Raw genomic sequence first — 23,327 nt, forward strand, 5'->3', positions numbered from 1 at the left:
AGATCTATTTTGGAGGTAGAGCTAATAGAATTGGTTTATGGATCATATATGAGAGTACAAATAAAAAAGAAAGAAATTAATAATGGTTCCTAGGTTTGTGCCTGACCAACTGAATGAATGGGAGCTGTGAATTGAGATAAAGGAGGTTGGGAGGGAGAATCAGAATCACGGGCTTTGTTTTGCCAGATTAATTTTGAGATGCCTATTAGACATCCCAGTGGAGATTTCAATGAGTAGAGCTCATAGGAAGGTAAGGGACAAAGAAAGTAATTTGATCATTGGCATATGCGTGGCATTTAAAGCCACGGGAGTAGATGAGATATTTGAGTAGGTGAACATAAAGAGGCAGTGAAGGCCGAGGACTCTGGGGTGCATGTAGATGATTATCAGAGGGAAAGGAACTTGCAAAGGAGACGGAGACTGAGCAGCCAATGAGCAGGGGAGGAAAACCAGGAAGCTGCAGCATCACAGAAGGCAAGAGAAGAGAGCGTTTCAAAGAAGCAGTCATCAACTGCTGGGAGGTCAACTAATATAAGGACAGGAAGGTGACACTGGATTTGGAAATATGGGGGTTTTTGATGATCACTTTGAATGGAGCAGTGAGACAGAAGCCCAATTAGAGTAGATTGAGGAGATAATGAAAAATGAGGAAATGTAACCTGCAAATAGACACAATTCTTCAGAGACATTTTTCTGTGAAAGGAAACAAAGCCATGGAGTGTTAGCATGTCTTGTCTTTCTGTGGGACATGGGAACAGTTTGAGATCAGACATAGTATTTTATTTTTTCTTTTTATACTTCTATTAAATATGAAATGTCTGATTTTGAATCAAAAGTGTAGTTTATTATATCTCAAACAAGAAGCAGTACAATTAATCAAAGTATGTGCCCAAACTATCAACACAGTTTTGCCTTCTTAACAGTAGCTTGTTTATGCCAGCAGTGAAGATAGCCTGGAGAGTGAGTGGTGATGAAATCTCCGAAAGGCATTTTCCACAGCTTGTTGAGAATTGATTATTTTTACTTGCGAAAATGGTCCAAAGCCTGGAAGAAATGGTAGTCAGTTGGTGCAAGGTCTGGTGAATATGGTGGATGACAGAGAGTTTCCAAGTCCAGCTGCTGTAGTTTGAGCAGCGTTGTTCGTGTGACATGTGGTCAAGCATTGTCTTGCAAGAGGATTGGCCTGTCTCTATTGACAATCTCGGCTGCTTAATCACAAGCATCCTCATCATTTTGTCCAATTGGTTGCAGTAGACATCCAAATGACCAGGTTTCATGAAGCTGTGTAGATAATACCAGTGCGGGACCATCAAACAGACACCAGTAGCTTTTTTTGATGAATATTCAGTTTGGGGCTGTGTTTTGGCACTTCATCTTTATTCAACCATTATGCAGAATGCTTGTGATTGTCAAAAATAATCCATCTTTCTTCACATGTAACAATATGGTGCAGAGATGGTTCACCTTTATGTTGTGATGGCAAAGAAAGGCAAGGTTCAAGACGATTTCTCTTGACATTCGTTTAGTTCATTCGTTTAGATAGGAATCCATCTATCCAGCTTCTTTGCCTTGCCGATATGTTTCAAATGGTCCAATATTGTTGGAATAGTGACGTCAAACCTTGCTGCTAATTCATCTGTAGGTTGAGATGGATTCGCTTTCACTATAGCTTTCAGTTCATCATTATCCACCTTGGTGTCAGGTCACCCACATGGCTTATTTTCAAGATTAAAATCACCAGAATGGAACTTCTCGAAACATCAACCTACTGTGCATTTATTAGCCCTGTCCTTCCCAAACACTGTTGATATTTCGAGCTGTCCGCACTGCATCAGTTCTACAACAGAACTCACATTTGAAAATTACACGAATTTTTTACTTATTCATGATTTCTCAAAGATTGCTCTAAAAATTTTTTTGAAAGATAATCACAAGCCAAAACCTGTGTTTGACAGACTGAGTATGTAACTTCACAATAAAAATAAAACAAGAAGTTTCAAAGTGAAATGTCAGAGATATCAACTGTTAAACTTAGTACTTAAGGAAATCAGACATTTTATACTTAATAATCTAATACATTACCTCACATACAACTATGCTCTTAAGTATGTTCTCAATTCTTATTGGCCTAATGACTGTATGGGTGGATGGATGGATGGTGCATGATTGTAATTTTCTGAGGATACTGGTAGCAGAAATGAAACAACACTGGAGATAAGAAGCTTTAGATTTTTATTCTAACTTTAATGTTGGTGAGACATAAAATGAAGACACCAGAAGAGACCCTGGAAAATTGGATGTAATTGGTTGCTTAGAATTTTAAAATGTGATCCTTGATATTGACATGTTTCTAACGGAACATTTTTGGTGTTTCGCTGGTTGTGGTTAATAACCTTGTAAAGTTGCTTCCTGTCCAGGACAGAAAATTTGAAGCTCCACTTAGAAAGTTCGAGGTTCACCAAGGTTTTCAGGATTAACTGTTTCCAAAACTCTGTCAATAACAAGAAAACTGTCAGTATACTTGACAGGTCTAGGCAACAGAAAGACAATTCTGAAACAAGATTTAAGAAGACACTTTCCATAGCAATCAGACTATTATTAGTCTTCAGTGACTAACATGGTAAGACACAGGGTGTTAGCTCTTTCCTTTCAGTCTCATGGCTATTACACCTTACCTCTTGACCCTTTGTTCCTGAAATTGTCAAATTCATAATCTTACCAAGGGCTGACCAGCCTCTAGGGAGTTGCTGTATAGTCAGAAAACCTACAATGGGCATATGTATAAGCCATAATGATAACTGACTAATAGGAAATACCCTGAACTAAAAATGTGAATTTGTCATTTGCAAATGGGTTCACTTTCCCAGAGCAACTACTAGGGAAAATGAATAAGTGAAATTAACCTTTGGAGCCTCTCTTTTCCATTTTTTTGTGTCTTCTTCCACCATGGGCACCAGGGGTATCATGTCCTTGGATCTCACCTCTACAGAAAAAAAAGGTTTTGATAAACTAGTTTATATGAAAGTATGAGTGTCTAAATGCCATTGTATCTTCAAAGGTAACCAAAGGGTAGAACACTGTCTGGCCCAACAGCAGGCTCTGTACTTCATTTCAGATGCTGTGAGCAAAGGGCTGGGAAGGAGGTATGATGGTGGGTTTCTGGGTTCCCTGGAATTAGTCCATCTATGCAGCCACCTCCATCATGTAAGCCTCCCCGCTCTTACTTCTGAGTTTGTTCACTCATGACACCAGATTTCAGATCAAAAGTTGTTCTGTAACCCTTCACCTAATATTGTATTACCTTATTTCTTAAAAAGTGCAAGGGGAAAATGCTCATGATTGGTTTGCAGGGGATTATGGCTCTCTGTTGACCATATTTACTCAACAGTCATTTATTGAGCATTTATTATGTGCATCATGTTAGAGACTGGGACTAAATAAATGTTTAGCGCATATTATTCTATTTAATTTTCACAACAAACCCATGAAGTTAGTTTGATGATCCCCATTTTACAGATAGATAAAGAAACTGATGTTCAGAACCAGTTAACTAACTGGTTCAAGATCATGTAGTTATTAATACTTAGATACAGAACCAAGAGGGAAAGACATGGTTTCAACCCAAAGCTTTTTCTGCCACTCTGTGCTGCTTCCCTAGGTGAGATCTGAGGTTTTCCAAAGTCAAGGAAAGATAAGCTTAAAAAAAAAGGAAAATGTCCAACATAGTTTTTCTATTTACCGGAAACTACTAGTTTAAAAACAAATGGGAAAAATCCCATTCACTTTAACAATTTGAAAAAACAATATAAGATACATAGAAATAAACTTAAGAAATTTGTAGGACATTTGAAGAAACTGAAAAACATTAATAGAGACCTTAAGAAAAAAAACTTAGATAAATGGGGAGACATACCATATTACTGGTTTGGAATATCTAATATTATAGGTGTTCCAATTCTTACCAATTTATACATTTAATATGATAATCAAACAAAATATCAAAGGATATTACAAATTGTCAGATGATTATAAAGTTTACCTAGGAAAAATAAGCAAGTATGAATAGTGAATAGCATCCTATCCCACCCCTGTAAAAAAGGTTTGAAAAGGAAAGAGAACTAGGAGAATCTTGCCTGCCAGATACAAAATTATATTAGAAAGGTACAGTGATTAAAACAATTTAATACTAAATACAAAAGTATGCCCCATGTTGGGAAGGAAATCACTTTTATCCTAATAAAGGAAATGACCACTAATGTCTTGAGTGACCATTTCCTGTCTTCATTCACTGGGTAACAAAATGTAATATACCTCCAAACCGCCAAAGGAGCCTGAGACTGGGATAGTATGTGGAGGACATAAGAAGGAAGCCAGGACAGTGTCTTGTAAACAGATGGAGGGATGGAAGGAGAGATTGACAGCGTCAAATGCAATAGGCCGGCCAAGTAAGATGATTTCCACTGGATTTGGCAACGTGCAGATCAGTGGCGATGTTAATCTGAGCAGTTTTGGTGGAGTGATTGGAGTGATTATTTATGTTTATGTGGGGTTTTCTTGACCTGGTTGTATGTCCAGGGGAGCATGGGGCAGCCACAGTGGTCACAGTGAATCGTCACGTCAGGCTGACAGACACAAATACATGATACGGTGGTTCTAAGCATTGTTACCCTCTGGGGTAACTGAAAGAAGGGGACCTGGGGGCAGAAATCACGTGTGTAACTAGTTTGAGGAGTTTTTCTGTAAAAAGGAGTGGAGAAGTAAAGTGACAAGTGGAAAGAGAAGTGGGATCTGGAGAAGGGCTTAAAATGGGGGAAAAAAATAAAGCCCACGCTGTTTGCATGTTTCCTACCTGGTACAGAACTAATCCATCCTCAAGAAAGAGCTTGACTCTGTAATCAATTCTTAGGTGACAGAAGGGAGGAATGTTTCTAAGTAGAGTATGGTGTCTTCCTCCCAGTTTTGTATCCTGGCCCAGATTTGCAATGAACTCATGTTGGAGTCCAGAGGGGGTAAAGCTGAGTGCTTTGCGGGAGGGAAGAAAAAAATTAAAACCACCTGAAAGAGCTTTTGCTCTAATAGAATATAATCCAGAAAAGGAGGCAGGAGAAGTTTCTGTCTGCACTTCACATCAGACCAACTTTGGCATCGTGGAGCTGTGTCCTGTGGGAAACGCTGGTGCTTGCTAAGAGATGCCAGGACCAGTGGTGGCCCTGGAGGAAGCACTGTCAGTACCCAGCAAGGAGCATGGGGCCTAAGGGCAGGACTGGGGCTCAGTAAGAGATTGTATTGTGATTCCGCATAAAATAACAATAAAGGAACACCATGGAGAAAAGGCCAGACTTCCTTCTTTAGAACTTGGAATTATCTCCTGAGAAATAGTAGTGAAAACATACTGGGATGGTCCACTCCAGGCACAACTGACTAATCCACAGGCCTGAGATCCAGAGGGTAACAATGCTTAGAACCACCGTATCATGCATTTATGTCTATCGACCTGACATGAAAGTTCATTGTGACCACTGTAGCTGCCCCATGCTCCCCTGGCAATACAACCAGGTCAAGAGAACCCCACATAAAACATAAAATAAACAAAAAATGGCTCAAATTTCCACTTACTGGCTTTTTGCATCTCTTAGCCTTTCATTAATTTGGGGACAAGATGTAAGAGTAGGATGGCTGTTTGAAGACTTTTTCTTTGCCTTGGCTCGATGTTTTGTTCTTTCTTATAGTAGAGGACTATAGTTTTTTTCAAACTTGATTTCTTGCATGTAAATGTTAATGATGATAGAAATAATACCTAATCTAGTGGTTCTGAACATTTCCACACATCTATTAAACCATCCATAAATGTTTATCAATTCCTATCATAGATAAATCACCGCCTAATAGAAGAATTTAAGACACATGGTTCTGATTTGGGAGGCTTTAAAAACTTCCCCAGGAGGGGATATTTATTACTTACCACCTATCCTGGTTTGCCCAGAACAGTCCTGGTTTACACCTGTTATCCTGGCAAAATTATTAAAATTGCTTCATTTTACTCACAAAATTATCCCAGTTTGGATGATGAATTGTACAGTTACCCTGACAGTAAAACTTTTTTATTTAAGTGGTAAAATACAGACACATTCTAGGGAAGTTTAGGGAAAAGAGCCATCGGAGTGGATCAAAAGGTCAGGGTAGGCTTCACAGATGTAGGGCTTAAGGTAGGCCTCAAATGAGGAGTAGAAACGTTAAAAACAAAGAGAAAAAGGAAGCTAGAGTAGGCGTAATAGGGTGGGTAACCTTTGTTAATGAAAGATAGAGATTGTTTTGGGAGGAATTGTTGTAGCAGTGCTCTTGAGACAGGATAGGAATGGTAATTTTGGCTAAAGAGAGTCCTGAATGCAGACTAAGGGATTTGAACTTCATCTTTGAGATAACAGAGAGCCATTGAAAATTTGGGGGTAAAGAAGCAGTATTTTAAAACACTGACCCTTTTCTCATGCACTTGGACCCTCTTCCAGAAGCCCATTAGGGGCAGGCTGCCCTTGGAGTAATCTGTGATATCAGTGGAAGTCCTTCTTAATATTTCCCTTGGAAAGTCTTCCATGATGACCCTATTTTTACCACTTTTTTATGAAGACTTCATAGCCCTCTTCCCTGTAAACGTGGTTTCTGTGATTCTAAAGTAATGTAAATAAAGACAGATACTTATTTTGGCAGAATGTTAGGAGATGGTACTAACCTCATGGTGTATCTTATGCCATGGGAAATAAATCAAGAGTTATTTTTTCTTGTATTTTAAATTTTAAAACTAATACAAATATAAAATCTGGTAATTTCTTCCTACATTATAATGGGATGTCTTGTATACCCACTTTGGAAGCCACAGTCTTTAAAAATGGGAAGCTGTTAAAGATTTTAATCAGGGAAAAGATGGGATGAAATGTGTGTGCTATAAATACTATTGTCTGGTGGCAGGGGTTGAATGGATTAGAATTAGGAAGAGCAAACTGGAACAATCCTTGGTTAGAGAGAGATAAACCAAAGGAAGCAATTAACTAAATCTTGGCAGCGGTAATATTAGAAAAGTTGGTTTTAGTCAAATATGGAAACAAAAAGGAAACATGAATCAGGAATAGTGGCTTTAAATGAGAATAATGTCCCAGCTTTATATGAAACGTTAATGTCTAATATTACATTTGAAACTCATAGCTCAGTGGGATAAACAGAACAAATACTATCCAACATTTTATTGAAGAGAAAGCTATTAGAGATCCTTGCCACTTGATGGAGGCATGCACACTGTTACTAAGGGCAAGAGTCAGGTCTCGGACTTGGGTCTCCTTGCCTTCTGTTCCAGTGGCCTTTCATCACAGCACACTGCCTGCCCCCTCCTCGGATGCCTATCTGTGCTCTGTGTTGCTGGTGCTGAGATATCCTTAGTGATTAAGAAACAACAAAAAGTCATAACACTCTAGGGTAAAGATGCCCATGAAAAATATTCAGGCCTATAAGGTGCCCCTTACTTTCCCTGAGAGTTCTGTAAATTCATCAGCCCCTCAGTCTGCTAGGCTACAATAAGCCTGCAGCCTCAGCCTAAATCCCACCTCAAATACATCACGGTCACCTCCTTACGAGAAACACGCACACTTCCCAGACTGATCCTTCTGTGTGATAAGTGAAATCCAAGGATTTATACTCAGAGGTTTGTCATCTGCTTAACGAATAGGAAGGGCAGCATTTTCCTAGAACTGTGGGTGTAGATAAGCTTTTAAAAGACTGAATTTACTCGTTAAAAAATTCTTTCTTGGTAAAATGTAAAACTAAAGTACTAAACTGGGTTAGCCTGTTTTAAAAGAATACCAATTTTTAAAAGTGCTCATAAAACATGTAATTTTGGTTGGTAAAATGAAGTTTTGAAGAAATGTAATTGATGGCAAGTTTTAACAGAAAAAATAATGAATTGGAAAGCTTCACCTCTGTCACTGAGCCAGCTTCCTATCTGCCTGAGGTCACACAGTTCAATGACCTGGGGCTTTGCTGCTCACATTGCTATCCATAATCCAGCAGCACTGGCATCACCTGGGACCTGTTGGAAACACACAATCTCCTCCTTCACCTGCCACCTAGAAATGTGCTTAGCAGACAGTAGGTGCTCAGTAAATAGTCAATGAATTAATGAATTAACCTGCTCTTGGAATTCAGTGCTTTTTCACAGGCTAGTCCTTCTGCCTGTTAAGCACTCAGCTCTCCACGCTTCCAACGTTGCTCCCTTATCAGTCTGATGAAAATCCATTTACATTTGAGTCTGAGGTTACATGTTATCTCTTCTGAGAAGTCTTCCCTCACTGGCCCCCAAAAATTTCTCCTCCATCTTAGCCCTGTCCCAACATTGGCTGTCATTATTGCTGTTCACTTTGTCATTTTAGTTGTTTGCTTGAATATATGTATATAGGGAAACTAGTCATTTTTCTTAGTAAAATAAAATCCCTGGCTTTTGGGATTCCCGATGGGATGGGGAATCTCTAATTGGGAAAGGGGGAAGAGTATCTTCCTAACCTTCTTCTTATGAGATTCGTCTTCAGCCTTTGGTCCCCCAGAGCCTGCCTACATTTGGCAGAGGACATCTGTTCCTTCACCATCAGGAACTGTCTCAATTCTCAAGTCCAGAGTCAAAAAAAGAGAAGCAAGATTTCCTAGTTCTTTGATCAACCTTCCAAGTTCTGGTTCTGTCTGAAAATCTGCTGAGTTACCACCAGATGATTGATACTTGGATCAAGTCACCCCATCCTGAGATGATCCACCCATCCTCCTCCCCTTCAACTTTCTCCCCTGTCAACCCCATTATAGGGGATATGGTCTCACCCTATAGCTCAAAAGGACAACCCTATCAGAAACCTGCATAGTATGTGAAACACACTCACAAGAGGTTCACTGGTTGTGTTACTATTTCTTAGATTGGAAGCCCTTATAAAGCACAGACTGTATCATTTTAACTTTATAAATTCATTTTGAAGCTCAGTGCCTGACATCTTGTTGGAAGTTAATATTTATTTATTGAGTGATTATTTAAAAAATCATGACTCACTCCATAAAATTATAAGCTTAAGGATGGTGCCGCAGGATTGGTACACAGAAGCTGACCATCATGAATACACTTTTGAGAGTGCTAGAGTGTTAAACGAGATGGGACACTGGGACAACATACACAGTGTGGGACTGTCTCGGGCAAACTGGGATGGAGGTTGTTGTAGGTATCAAGCTCAGTACTGTTGTTCCACAATCCAAAACTCCAACTGTCAAATGTCAGGGGCACAGCAAGGTCACTTGGGCTGTCATCAAGTGCTTCTCTTTGGGCTCTCATCAACCCTGCCCCTTGATTGTCTCCACCCACCGTGAGTCACTAGCAATCCCACCCCTTGTCACTTGTTTAAAAGTTCAACTATTGTGTGAATTCCAGGCAACCTCTTGACTTCCCCAACTGCTTGGTCTTCTTCCTTGGACTCCACCATCTTACCTTTCCCAGCATTCTTTCTGCTACTCTAAATTTTAATTAATATAATTCCATGTCTGTCTTTCTATCATTCTTCATCTCTTTCTTCTCTCTTCTGTCGCATCTTGTTTGTTTGTTTGTTTGCTCGCTTTAATACATCTCTCTTCTTCTGGGAGGCTTGAGTCCAAAGCTGTCAGTTATCTATTGTTCTGTTTCCCGTTAGTTAATCTCTGACCCTTCATAAATTAAATTTGACAAAGTCCCTTGATTAACAAAGGAAACGCACAAGTCACAGTAAAAGGGGCACACAAAACACAAATATACTTGGGAACTTTTCTATTCATAACGCTGCTTTTATAAAAGACCCAGGAGAAATGGAGTATAACCAGAAGGGTGTTGAGTTACTCTGAAACACAAGTGTAAACTTTATTTACAAGTAATATATGTCTTTAACAGATAAATTATTGAAAATGGAAATTGTCTTCTCTATACAAAGTAAGTACTCAGTGAATTCTTGATGGAGTAGGAAATGTGTTGGGGCTTTAGAGTAGGGCAGAATTCTGTTTGATTGCCAAGTATGGGAGAAAATTAAACCCAAATGACTGGCACTTAAGAATCAGCACCTGGAAGAAGCTCAATTCTTCCTATCACTGAAATACCCTATAGAAATAGGAAACTTCGTGTGCATTTCTACATATGGTCAAACAGTGGGCCCATCTAGGATGTCTCTGTAAACCAATTATTGTTCAAATAATTTACATTCAGGTTCTTACATTTGGCTTTCTCATTTATTTTAAGCAATTGGATAAAATACCTATATGATAGTACTAGATGATAGCAAACTAATTATAATTACCAGAGACATAAGAATCTCTAATGATTTTGAGTTTAACTAAGGTTATTTCTCTTTATGTTGAACTATGATAGGAGACAAGACAGAAAAGAGCTTCTGAAGCATTTTGGGAGAAGTTTACATACTTAGATTTTTTTTTACCACTTTCGGAAAATGAAAACCAGTCAGAGTTAAGAGGGTGATTGTTTTAATGTTTCAAATCCAGGCTTGACAACATTTCCTATAAAAGGAACTAAAATGAAGAGCCTTACAAATTTTGCACCACCCTTCCTAGAAAATGTTTCTCTGAGGCATTTTCTACAGAAGAGAGAGACTCTTGAATTCTCATTGTAAAAATCCAGAGGAGCTTGAAGACGGCGAAGCAAACAGGAAACAGCATTTAATTTGTGGGAAAGCTCAGGGAATAAAAGCAAATTTCTGAAAATGTATCTCCCCCTGAAGACTTTTAAAACACAATGATGGTGGGAAAAGCAATGATAATAAAAAAGCTGGCTTAGAGATGGGTTAATGAGAATGTGCTGTGCCACGGAGCCCACTGGGTGTGTGTTGAATTTCTAGGCTTTAGTCTATCTTTCCGCAGAAGTTCTCCCTTAAACAAATGCCCCCGCCCTGAATACTCTCTCTCATGCCATTTAAAATAAGTTCAGCAGCCACTAGAAGTTAGTTAGCCTAGAATAGAAGACATCTAGAAGGATTTTGACTCCTAGGACATTTGAGACACACATAAAGAATTTGGAAAAGCTTTGAGCAGACATGACAGAATAGAGGTAATTTTCTTCCAAAAAAGGCAATTTAGGGATGGGGAGGTGAGGGATAGGGATGGGAGGGTGAGAGCAGGGGTGGGGGCGGGAAGGATGCACTCGTGGTGGGAGAGAGAGGAGACTGATGCTGGGCAGTACAATGTGTGGAACTTAGTTGTTTCTTCAAATTCTTAAGTGGGATTTGTAAACTGTAAAGGCACAAACCCCATTTTTAACAAAAGTGAGCAGGACTCCCTATCTGGTTGAGAAAACAGGGTGACTAAACATTATGAGAACTCTTCGAAATAATAATTTCCATTTATGCATAAGAACCATATGATAGGAACTATGATATATGCTCAATATTAATTCTCATTCTTCAAAAAACTGTTAGGGCTGGTTGTGGTGGTACATTCCTGTAATCCTAGCACTTTGGGAGGCTGAGGTGGGAGGATTGCTTGAGGCCAGGAGTTTGAGACCAGCCTGAGGAAGAGTGAGACCCTGTCTCTACAAAAAAAATAGAGAAATTAGCCAGGCGTGGCAGTGCACACCTGTAGTCCCAGCTACTCGGGAGGCTGAGGCAAGAGAATTGCTTGAGCCCAGTGGTTTGAGGTTGCTGTGAGCTATGATGACGCCACTGCACTCTAGCCCAACCACAGAACAGGAAAACAAACAAACAAAATGTAACTGCAAAACTCTGCTAGATACTATTATAAGTCCTGTATTGGACTCCAAAATCCATAATCTTAGCATGTATGCTCCTTGAATGATTAAGTTAAGCTATTTACATGATAAAGCTTACTCTGCATCCTTCTCCTGGATTTGTAGCCATAATTTTGTATCTCAAGTCTCCTTGCTGCCAGTTACCTTGGGTAGGTGTGTCCTCTTTGGGCTGTCTGCTACTTCTAGATTTATCTTTAATGCCAGAAGTACCTAGTTCCCAGGACTGGGCTTCTGCTTTGATACCTTCTGCTTTTACTGGACCCTCCTCCCTAGGGACTAAAATTGTGTCCTGAGCCCCGGGTGAGGGCCTGTGTCTCTGCTACTCCTGGACAGGCCTCCTGGATGACAACTCACTGAAAGTCTACTTCATCTTGGAGAATTGAGAGACGCCCATTTGTCTCAAAATCATTGATATTGATTGTTGTGTCATGGGATTTTGTCCAATGCTTTGTACCTCCTCAGTTAGCCAATCCAATTGTCAGGGCCTATTTGTTCTACTTTATATAATAGGTAGGTCTGGAATTGTTAGTTGTGGCATTTCCAGTAGTGGTACTACAAGGACAGGTATCTTGCTGTATGTCGTTTGTGTAGCCATATCTGTGCATTTATCTGATGGGTTACAAATTATATGATTATAAAGTACTTTCTTCACATTATAGTTAGGGATATATATATAAATAATTATATATACATTAGGGATATATATTTAAATTTTTAATGATACGTGTAAATAAATTTGACTTTCATTTCAGAATAATAAAAGAGTGCTAAGAATTATGTGATGAAACAGGCATTGCTAGGGTTGAGACCACTGGGTGGTGAAAATGTGTAAAACTTTTAAAAAGACTTTAATTCAGATTCTGGATCAAGGTGAGGAATGTGATTGGGAGCAAATTACTCTGTGAGTCTCAATTTATCTATAAAGTGGGGATAGTAATTAGAACCTACTTCAGGGCTGTTACGAATATTAAATGTTAGCAAATGGAGAACTCTCCTACTTCATACTATAGCAAATGCTACTAGCTATTAGTATACTGTTAGCTATTAGTATTGGTAATACTGTTAGCTATTATGATCATTACTAAAACGGAGATGACATACACCTCATAAGGTTATTAAGTATTAAGCAAGATGCTATACAAAATGCCTAGTTAGTAGGTGTCCAGTAAATATCACATTTAATTGAATCTAAGATGTCCTATTATTTCAGTTATCTCCAAGAAAGGAAAAAATGCTTCCAATTATACTATTGTTATAGACAGTAAGGCAGATACCAATTTCAAATGTGATACAATGTGAAAATTTTTGCATTAAAATCAACAAAATACTTTTTTTTCTTTTCTTTCCTACTATATTAACAACTGGTGAGGAGTCTCTACTCCCCAGAATCTGAAATTCTCTTTTCCTATTCTTTTTCCTTCTACCAAGACCCTAGGGTCTCTTACTTGGCTACCAGGGTTAACCTCAAGTACTTTAAGTTCTATCACTTTTTATCACAGACTCCCTTTTGTTTCCTCATCTCAGTGTGAATTCAACAGCTCAGCATCCTGATCCTTATTATATTAAAACAAGGTAAATGAATATAAAAAACAAAATGAAACAAGAACTTCTTCCTAGTTACCAAAGGCCTTCAACCAAATATTTAGGTTCGGTACCATTTAGTGATGCATATTATGCATGCCATTAGAATTAATGGCATGGTGATCTGACTAGGCACTTCATGTGAACAAGGGACTAACAAAGACTGGGAAAAAATTCACAAACTTCAGATAAGAAATGGCAGGATTTGCTGGGAACAATTTTGTGTAATGTCAAAGGTAGTAGAGAGGTCAAACAGAATGAAGGTGGAGAACAGAGGACTTTCCTACAAAATGATTTCGCAGGAGAGTTCATCAAATGTTGAGATATTTTCTCAGTCTCACTTACTAAGTATGAAGGTTGCTAACATATTGATAGCTGGCCTATTATTTGGATAAGCAAAACTAAATGAACAACATAAAATTTTCAGAAAAAAATAATAGTGAAACAGAAAGCGAACATACAAATTTTTGGTCATTGTGTTTATTTCACTTAGGACACTCAATGAACATTAACTAGGGCACTTAAAAGTCAATTCAATTATGAATCTCTTTAATCCTTCATCAATTATTTGGAGTGTTCTAGTCTCGAATACACCCCTTTCCTCTACAAACTTCTGAAAGAGATGAACACCTCCACCTACACCAAAATAATGTGCTTTGCTGGCCAAAAGTACTCGTCCATTTTTACCTAATAGTCTAAGGAATGTTTGGTGCAAAGTATTGTAATAATCCGGATTGTAAATGGTTTCTGAGGTGAGAATGAGATCATATTTTACAAAGGGTTTTTCACTGCTTAGTACAAGCTTACAAAACTCAGACCACTCCCCAGAAAAGAACTGGCATTTATATAGTTCTTGTACTCCCTTTGATTCCCTGCATCTTTTCACATCTGGTTCGTTTACATCATTTTCTTCGTCTTCCAATGTGGAGTTAGCTACTACATTAGGTAAAGTTACTTCATCAATCACCATACTATTATAATCTTGGAAATGAATTTCATCGGCCCCTCCCTTCAATGCAATTATCCCCAGCAACCCTGATCCACAGCCAAGATCCAACACTTTTTTCCCAGCAAATTTCACTTTGGCCTTTGTGAAATAAGCTAGGAGGTCAAAGGTACATTCCCAGATTTTTAAGCCTCCTTCATAAACACCTGTAATCAGATCAGTGTGAGAAGAAAAGCTTTTTGAAACTATATTTTCTCCAGGGAAGTTGTCTTTCAACAAGATGGTTTTAACTGCTAGTAAGTTAACATGCTGGAGACCTGGTAATGTTTCTATGACCTTATTTTCTAACACTTTCTTTAAATCTTTAGGCACAGCATGCTCTTTGGCAATTCTCAAGCAGGGCTGTTCTTCATGTGCGTCTAAGTGACTTGAACTGATAGTTGCACTGAGTGGACTGTCTGTGTCTTGAGAAGAAGCTGCATTTTCCACTGACTTATGTTCCCACGAGTGATCCTGAGGCAAGTCAAATTGTTCTATAGAACATTTTCTGTCCCTCTGTTCTCCTTTTTGACTTTCTAAGACCGACAGCTCCTTTGAGGAATGCAGCATCAAAGCTCCATCTCCAAGGGGTGTTAATTCATTTTCCAGATGGTCTTCTATAGTAAAATTAAATTGAAAGGTCATTTTCTTATTAAATGTCCACAATCCTTAAATTTATAGAAATATTCTTCAACTTCTGGATAGAATTTGATGACACAGATAAACCTGCCTCAATTGTTCAATTAGCGTCGTCGGGGCCACTTTCCCTTTAGCTCCTTATACACTGTAACAAATACTTAGAGATGTTTCCAACTGAGTTTGGAAGGTCTTTGCTCTTCTTCGATTTAGCCCTGGAGAGAAAAAAAAAAGAAAGAAAATGATGACTAAAGCAAAATGTTACAATTTTACTAAAATTTAATATGAAACAGCCTGCCTTCCCCCCAATACAGTTGCCTTTTCTCCCATCGAAGTACTAACCAGGCCTGACTTAGCTTCCAAGATCAGATGAGATCAGGCGCGTTTAGGGTGGTACGGCCATAGACAGGCTACCTTTTCTAAAAAAGCTGTAGGGGGGGAGAGAGAGGTAAGAGATTTGGAAACACACACACACACACACACACACACACACACACACACAACTTGGAGGTTCAAAAGGTGGAGTAGAAAATAAACTATTAAAACAAACGAGAACAACAGCAGCAGCCACCACCACCAGAACAAACATAAAGTCAAAGATTTTCAGACAGGACAGCCTAGCTACTTGGTATCTTTCAGCTGTCCTGACTGCGCCCAAACATAGTCACCCACTAAACTTCCAGAATCTCTTCACTTCTGTCTTTTACTGTCTCAAATAACAGAAGTTCAAGATTTTATTTTGGTAAATGAGCATCCCTTTGAAAACATGCACAGGTATGGATGGGCTGGTGTGTGTAAATTCAACCAAAAGATGAATTTCACTACAGACATTTACACCAGACCAGGAGCCTTAAGGTACGTTAGTGGGACAACTGGGGAGTAATCAGCAAAGACTAATTAGGTGGCAGGACAAATACAAAATAAGGGCACTGCATTCACCATCTGGAAAGGCCTGTAGAAAATGGAAACAACTTTATCGAGAATCTTTTCTGTATCTACTGTGCTCGACACTTTATACCATCTGCTTCAATTTGCACAATTCTGGCAAGTGGGATTTTTATTCCCCTTCCACAAGCTGTACAAAGAGGGCGACGACGGTTAAGCAGGTAGGAATGTGCCTAGTGTCTACCCCAACACGCTGCAGGGCTCGCAGTTATTTCCGGCTGCAGGTCCCAGGTCAAACCTAACCCCAGAAGTGCAATCTAAAAACCCCACGGGTAGCAAACCTAGGGACTTCCGGCTCTCACCTCCCCATCTCAATGTAATGTTTACTACGATCCACACCTGGAGATGCTCGCCGGCTGAAAAGTCTTGGGATCACTCAGCTGAGCAACCCGGCGTCCGGACGCTTCCTCCGCACCAGTGAGTCGAGTCTTCCGAGGGCCAGACAAGCCCTGCTTCCTTCCTGGCCGTGAGCGAACAGGGCTCACCAAGGAACCCAGCTCGCGTCCTCTCTATGGTCTGTAGCCGACGGAGAGCTCGCAAGGGCTGCCGGGACGATGGGAGTTTCCGGTCTCGGCTTGGCGGGAGTAGTTTGAAGCTGGGCTCTTCGGAGAGACCATGTCTCAGGAGCGCGTTGTGCCGGCGAGTGCGGTTCCCCTGGAAGAATTAAGTAGCTGGCCAGAGGAGCTATGCCGTCGGGAACTGCCGTCCGTTCTGCCCCGGCTCCTTATATCCTTGTTTGTCACTTCCATCTAGAGAAGGGTGTGGGGCGGCTCGCGAACCTTTCTCCTCCGTCTACTCAAACCCACCGCCAGGCCGTGTTTCGTTGCTGCGGCCTGAACTCTCTCTTTGTTGATGAGTGGGATGAACAGTGAGGGAATGGAGGGTGAGCGAGAACCGGGGCAAATCGAAGGCTTTGTTTCTGGAAGGGTTCGCAGACGTGTTTTGACCTAAGGTTTTGGGAGTGGATGTGGCGTTTTCTTCCGTTGCTCTGCGTCTTTAAGTTTTTCTGTACTCGTGACACTGACGTGTATGTAAATACTTTGCATGGAGACAGTGGGGGAGGCCAGGACTCAGGCCTGAGCTTAAGGCTATCTCTGGCCCTTAAAAGATGGGTGAAATAAAGCGAGATACTCTGAGCTTTTATCACCTGTAAGACGGGTGGTGAATATGAATACTACCTTTCTCAGCATTTTAAGAATTGAACGATGTAGTTCTGTGATGTCAAATCTTTGGAAGATGTTCAGTAAATAAAACTGTTTTCCCCCCTTCCCTTCTCGGACCTCCTTTTTTTTATTTTTAGAAAGAGTTGCTTCTAACTGTTGCATTTCATCTGCAGGATTTGTGGTGTTTAATGCCTCTGTTGTTCAGGTGCAGACGATTCTTTATTAGTCTCGTGCCTTTGTGGTTGTAAACGTGCCTGGAATCCTCGCCCTTCATGTTAAAGTGTGTGTGTGTGTATGTGTATAAATTTATGTCTTTAAACTCACCTTCAACATAAAACTACCCTTAAAAGAAAAAAATGACCTTCACTTGAAAAAGTTTTGACGCTGCACAAATAATTTTTCACAGCTAAAGCCTATCATAACTAAATATTACCATTGCATGGAAGTCATTCACCTGGTCATTAGCAAAATTCAGAAGGTACCAAAGCCCTTTTATAGTTTTTGTGTAGATAGGGAATTGCTGTTTTCAGGGAGTTTCAACTTGGAAACAAATAACCATTTCCTACTCAAAAACATTTGCTGGGTACATAATGTGTATCTGTATTTAATGTGTATCTGGCATGGTGATAGGATTTGGGGGAGCAAAGATGAAGAACATGATTCCTCTTCCTCTCAAGCTTATAGGGGCACTTCATTAAATTGAAAGTCAACATTCCCACCTAGCTTTGCATCTCAAACTTGACTCAACCCAAACCTGTTCTTCCTCTAGTTTTCTTCATCAAAGTAAATGATTTTACAAACCAAAACCTTTAATCCTCTTTCTCTCTCTCTCCCACCCAATCAGTAAGTTTAATTGTTTCTGACTCCACTTGAACCAATCCACTTATCACCATCCCCGTTGCTACCACTCTGATTCCCAACCCCTAACACCCTTCACCTGGACTATCAATAACTTCCTTCTGGTCATGTCCTCTAGTAATCCCATTCTTCAAAAAAAGTTCAGAGGGAAAACCATAGATCATGTCACTTCCCTTTTTAAAGCAGTGGCTTCTCAACAAATTAGGAATAAAATCCAAATTTACCTTCAAAGCTCCCACACCCTTCTCTCATACCTAGCTAACTATGTTCTATCCACACATACATCAGGCTCACCTACCTCAGGATCTTTGCTCAGTCTAAGTTGATCTCCCAACCTTTTGTACATCTTATTTAGGTCTCAGCTCAAATATCACCTCCTTAGAGGGACCTTTTTAGAGCCCTCAATCTTAGGTAGTTGCCCCAAACCCAGTCTGTTACACTTTTATCATATTGTCTTGTTTAGTTTTCTAAAGAGCATTTTATTGTTAACAGAAATTATCTAATTTGCTTTATTTTCCACTTTTCCACATTATACTGTAAAGTACATAAAGGCAGGAGCTTGATTTTCTCACTGCGTTATCTTCAGCACCTATAACAATGCCTGGCACATAGCATTCAGTAGAGAGCTAAAAATATTTCATGTTTTAAAAATGCTTGGAAGTGTCATTAGACAATATTTTTTTCGGCTTATGGTGGTTTATCTTCACTATTTTGAACAAATGTAGGAAAAGGTTGCAATAAATCCACAATCCCATCCCCCACTTCTTTTCATGTTTTGTGTTTTATGTATTATTTTTCCAGTCCTTACCTGCATGTCTATGTAATCATAACTTATGGTTAATTTTGGAATAGATAGAATTTTTTGAGCTTTACTGAAATTTTTCCATAAAGCAAATTCTACCCCACTGAACAAATGGTTTAAGGATTACATGTCATTTTGATTGCTGCTGAATAATACCTTTCTCAAATATATTTTTGTGTAGATAGGGAATTGCTGTCTTCAAAAATATATATGCAAAATAAGATTTCAGAAGAGGAATCAATCCATAGGGTGGTAGAATGAGTTATTCATTTTTCTTATGGACGTATTTGATGATTCTTATATTTTTACAGTAAAACTTTTCTAACAATTACTCTTGATGGTGTATAAGTGTGTAGTTTATAATGTGGTTACTGTTAACTTTTGGACATGGGATAATTTATTGTCACGTATTTGTAAGCTCCTGCTATGTGCAGAAGAATTTCAGTCTGATGAGGTTGGTAAGATAGGTATGCAGGTAACATGAAAATAAGATAAAAGGTGATGAGTGACTGAAGACATACATATAAAGTACTGTAGAAATGATGAGAAGTTTCTTTCCTGTAGCAGAAACCAGAAGTCCATCGACTATTATAGCACTGTTTCTCATCTGTCAAAAATATTTCATGACTATACATGGTTTAAAAAGGCGAGTTTGTCCTGAGCAATTTTGAAAATATTTCCTTACAGTATTTTCATAATACTGTTTGTTTACCTAATAAATGTTAAGTTTTTAAAAGCAAAATTAGGCCAGTAATTTGAGTTTAATTTCAAATTCTTATGGATCACTGCTTAAATTTCGAGTTGAGTCATTTTTTAATTTATTCTCAGTAATGAATATTCTATTACTATGATACAAATATCTTCTTTAATTATCTTACTCTTTGTATCAGCATTCTGACAGTTGGATTGAGCATATTCGTAAGTAAAATTATTTTAATTGCATGATTTACTTTGATGTCATTGAAGTCTGAGTCCCACATACTTCAATGGATATGACCTTACAGTTTTGTATTCCCTTCTGATTTAATCATTTTCTATGTTATAGCCTCCGTAACCTTCAGTTACTTAAAATGTCCAAATTCCTTCAAATTACAGTGCTTAAAGTTTTAAATTCCTTTTTAGGTAGATACCAAAAGGGTCCTGTTGATGATTTATGTATAAGCACATTGTAAATTATAAATGTTAAATTGTGGTTAGACCTATGTGAAACATAATTTGCAGTCTACTTAATAACCTTAAGCCTCTAACATGTTTTCTGTCATTTAGAAAATATTTCCTAATTGCCAAAAGCTCATTGTCTAAGTGATAACAAATTTGTCATTTAGAGAAAGTTGACGTTCTCATTTTCGTCTTCATTGGTGTTACTTGATGAGATTTACTCTTTTGGTCAGGAGAGGATATTGAGAGTAAGACTAGACTGCTCAGTTTATTCATACTTCGATTTAGCTTGTTCTATTTACATTTCATTTGGTTGTACAATATTCATAATTTTGAATCTATGTTGCCTGTTGGGGTCTAATTTCTTTTAAGTAACAATTTTTTATCTTGAGTATAAAAGTTGTTCATTGTAGAAAAATTGAAACATGCAGAAAAAGATTATAAAATATCCACTAATCTGAAATGGTTAAGATATTGATGAGAATAGCTTTATTTTCATTCCTTTTTTTGTTTTTTAAAAAACTTTCTTCTTGTTTTCTTATTTTGTTTTCCTATGCTATTTTTAATCCTGTGACAGATTAGAGAATAGATTCCTATACATTCCTGCCAGCCTGTCTATCATTCTTTGTATGTATATGTTTATGTGTATTAAAATTGGAATTATACTATCTTGGAATCTTTTTGTCATGTTTTAAAATATCATTTTAATGAAGGTGGATCTTATTCAATAGATGTACCCGCATCCATTTAACTGGTTGTCAATTTTTGGATATTTAGGTTGTCTCTCCTCCCTCCCTTCCTCCCTCCCTTCCTTCCTTCCTTCCTTCCTTCCTTTCCTTTTTTTTCTATTATAGATAATTTTTGCTATTAGATAATAGTTTTTCTACATAGAATAAAGCATTTTGAAACCATACAAATCTTTAGTTTGGTAGTTTTCTTGCATTTGGTAAAGGGCAATGGCCTTTGTTGACTGACATTTAATATTTTTAAAAAATATATCACTATTTTGCTTTATAGAAATTTTGAAGATTATTGTAGAAATGTTTTTACCTCATATGAACTACTTGACATTGGAACAGACTTTCTTTTCACAAGCATTACCAAAGGTATAGTACTGTTACCTTGATTTACATTTTATAAAGGTTGCTAAAATCTAGCCTTAGTTTTAAATAATTTATTTAAATAATTTATTCTTAATGTGGCTGTGTTTTTCTAATGTATCAAACATCCGAAATAAAAGTAGTAGTAAAAAAAAGATCTCATGTAAGAATATGGTGGTGTTAACGTGATCATTAAGTGATTAAAAACATTTTCAGATTGTGTAGATCCTTTACCAATTGAATTTAAATTATTTGTAGTTAATTTTGAATACTCTTGTGTTTGAAAACTATTAAATGAAACTTCGGATAGGTGATAAAGTTAGGTAAGCCTTATTTTATCTTCTCTGTAGTGTTTGTCAATACTTGTTATATTTCAGTGTCTGGAAAAATGGAGCTAAAATTTATTAAAGAAGTCTTAGAATTAAAAAAGCTGAAATATTGGTAAAATCAAGTAACTAAGAAAACACTAAATTCACAGACTGCATTGTTACTTTTTAGATATATAGTATACTTTTTCTCTGAAAAGGACAGTCATACTTTTTTCAATGGTGGGAACTAAAGTTATTTTGGTACCAAAATGAAACAGATTTATTTGTGATAACTTCTTCTCTTATTGAAATGGATATCTAAATTTAGCTTTTAAACAGATAATCATCAAAATTTTCTTTTCCTCATAGTCACTTGATTATTCTCCATTGAAAAGTTTCTTAGAATTTGTTGTTGTCCACCAGAAAAAGATCCAGGACTTACGCAGATGAAAACAGGATGTTGAGCATTACCAGGCTTATGGGAAACAATATCCTCTTTACATAGTGATGTCGACTGTGTTGTTATTCTTATAACGTTTAGCCCATTTAAATTGTTTAGAAAGATCTGAGTATTAAGATCTTAGGATGGCTAACTTTTAACAGATAAAAGGCTTAGTTGTGAGGTCACATATTGTACCCCTAATCCAGGAAGTGTATCTTGGTCACAAAGGGGAACTGATTAGAATGTAAATGAATAGATTCAGTACAAATTAATTACTACTTCTAGAAAACACCCTTATAAATGCCCATATGAATATTGATTGGTCAAGACGGTCATCTTTTATCATGCAAAAAGTAGTACTTATATTGGTTGCATTCCCCCAAAATGAAGTTTGAGTTTTTTTTTTTTAAATTAATGCTATTAAATAGATTCAAACCACAGAAATGGAAAATAAATCAATTTCTGTCTGAGGCTTTTTAAAATTTTTTTTTTTAAATTTTTGAGTGATCTTCAATGGTAAGAGGCTTTTTAAAAAAGGGATTGTATTGTAGAAATACTTTTTATATATGCTTTCTACTTAATTAGGTATAATTGTTAGGCTAGACAATATCCTATGGGTGTTACTAAATGCAAAATCAAATCATCCTATTGTGTTCTTTTCTTTAAAGATTTATTTCCTAGTGATTTTTATTATTCCTATTTATAACCCGATTTGTTTTCACAGACTGTGAAATTATTTGATGACATGATGTATGAATTAACCAGTCAAGCCAGGGGACTTTCAAGCCAAAATTTAGAAATCCAGACCACTCTAAGGAATATTTTACAAGTAAGTCAAATGTATTAGAAAGGAGGAGAGAGAAGGAGCTTAAAAGTGTGAGAATTTTTATACTGTTATTGATTCGTCATGTATTCTTTATGTAATGCCCTAGTGCTGGAATTAAATTTATAGATTTAAAGATATAAATACAGAAACATGAATTCTGAATTTTTTATACAATTTCATGCTGAGTAAATATCTAAACTCTTATAAGAAAACAAATCATGAAGATAGCATGCCCTACCTATAATTTCAAGGCATATGTGTATAACACCTGCCACGTGCTTTGAAGTTTGGGTTAGGATTCCAAACGACTAGATAGTTGTTTCAATATTTGTAGTTCTGATAGACCGAAGTTCTGTGAAAAGAAGAACAAGGTGTCTGTTTTGTTCACCACTGTATCCCTAGCATCCAGCATACTGTCTGAAACCTTTTCAGTGCACAAAAAATATGTTCTGAATGAAACTTCTTTCCTTATTTCCAGACAATGGTGCAGCTCTTAGGAGCTCTTACAGGATGCGTTCAGCATGTCTGTGCCACACAGGAATCTATCATTCTAGAAACTATTCATAGTCTCCCCTCCTCAGTCCTTCATATAATCAAAAGTACATTTGTACATTGTAAGGTGAGTAAAGGTCTAAGTATTCTCTCAATGGCATAGAATCAAGGGCAAAAAAAGCTGAGTAAAGTAGTGTTTGTGCAAGATTTTACATTTGAGCCTGTATTATTGGAATA

General features: G+C 37.8%; 2 protein-coding genes across 2 annotated transcripts in view; one reads left to right on the top strand and one right to left on the bottom strand.

The window, feature by feature from the left end:
* Positions 1–13,839: 13,839 nt before the first annotated feature.
* On the bottom strand, positions 13,840–16,335 carry METTL18 (methyltransferase like 18). Its single transcript, XM_012657740.1, has 2 exons — positions 16,281–16,335; positions 13,840–15,211 (listed from the first exon to the last, which is right to left on the bottom strand). The coding sequence occupies exon 2, from the start codon at positions 15,003–15,005 to the stop codon at positions 13,884–13,886; it is 1,122 nt and encodes a 373-aa protein (XP_012513194.1). The 5' UTR covers positions 15,006–15,211; positions 16,281–16,335; the 3' UTR covers positions 13,840–13,883.
* Positions 16,336–16,556: 221 nt separating this feature from the next.
* The window catches only part of LOC105821086 (chromosome unknown open reading frame, human C1orf112), a 42,029-nt gene continuing 35,258 nt past the window's right edge, over positions 16,557–23,327 (top strand). Inside the window, exons 1-5 of the mRNA XM_012657713.1 lie at positions 16,557–16,667; positions 19,643–19,682; positions 20,940–21,028; positions 22,497–22,601; positions 23,077–23,217. Of these exons, the coding sequence (XP_012513167.1) occupies positions 16,557–16,667; positions 19,643–19,682; positions 20,940–21,028; positions 22,497–22,601; positions 23,077–23,217 (486 nt within the window). The remainder of the gene's footprint in view (positions 16,668–19,642; positions 19,683–20,939; positions 21,029–22,496; positions 22,602–23,076; positions 23,218–23,327) is intronic.

Source organism: Propithecus coquereli, unplaced genomic scaffold, assembly GCF_000956105.1.
Source record: "Propithecus coquereli isolate 6110/MARCELLA unplaced genomic scaffold, Pcoq_1.0 Scaffold56, whole genome shotgun sequence".
NCBI classification, from domain to species: Eukaryota; Metazoa; Chordata; class Mammalia; order Primates; family Indriidae; genus Propithecus; species Propithecus coquereli.

Bases quoted from the DNA above. Each gene is read 5' to 3' on its own strand.
- METTL18 (XM_012657740.1), bottom strand. From the start codon at position 15,005: ATGACCTTTCAATTTAATTTTACTATAGAAGACCATCTGGAAAATGAA.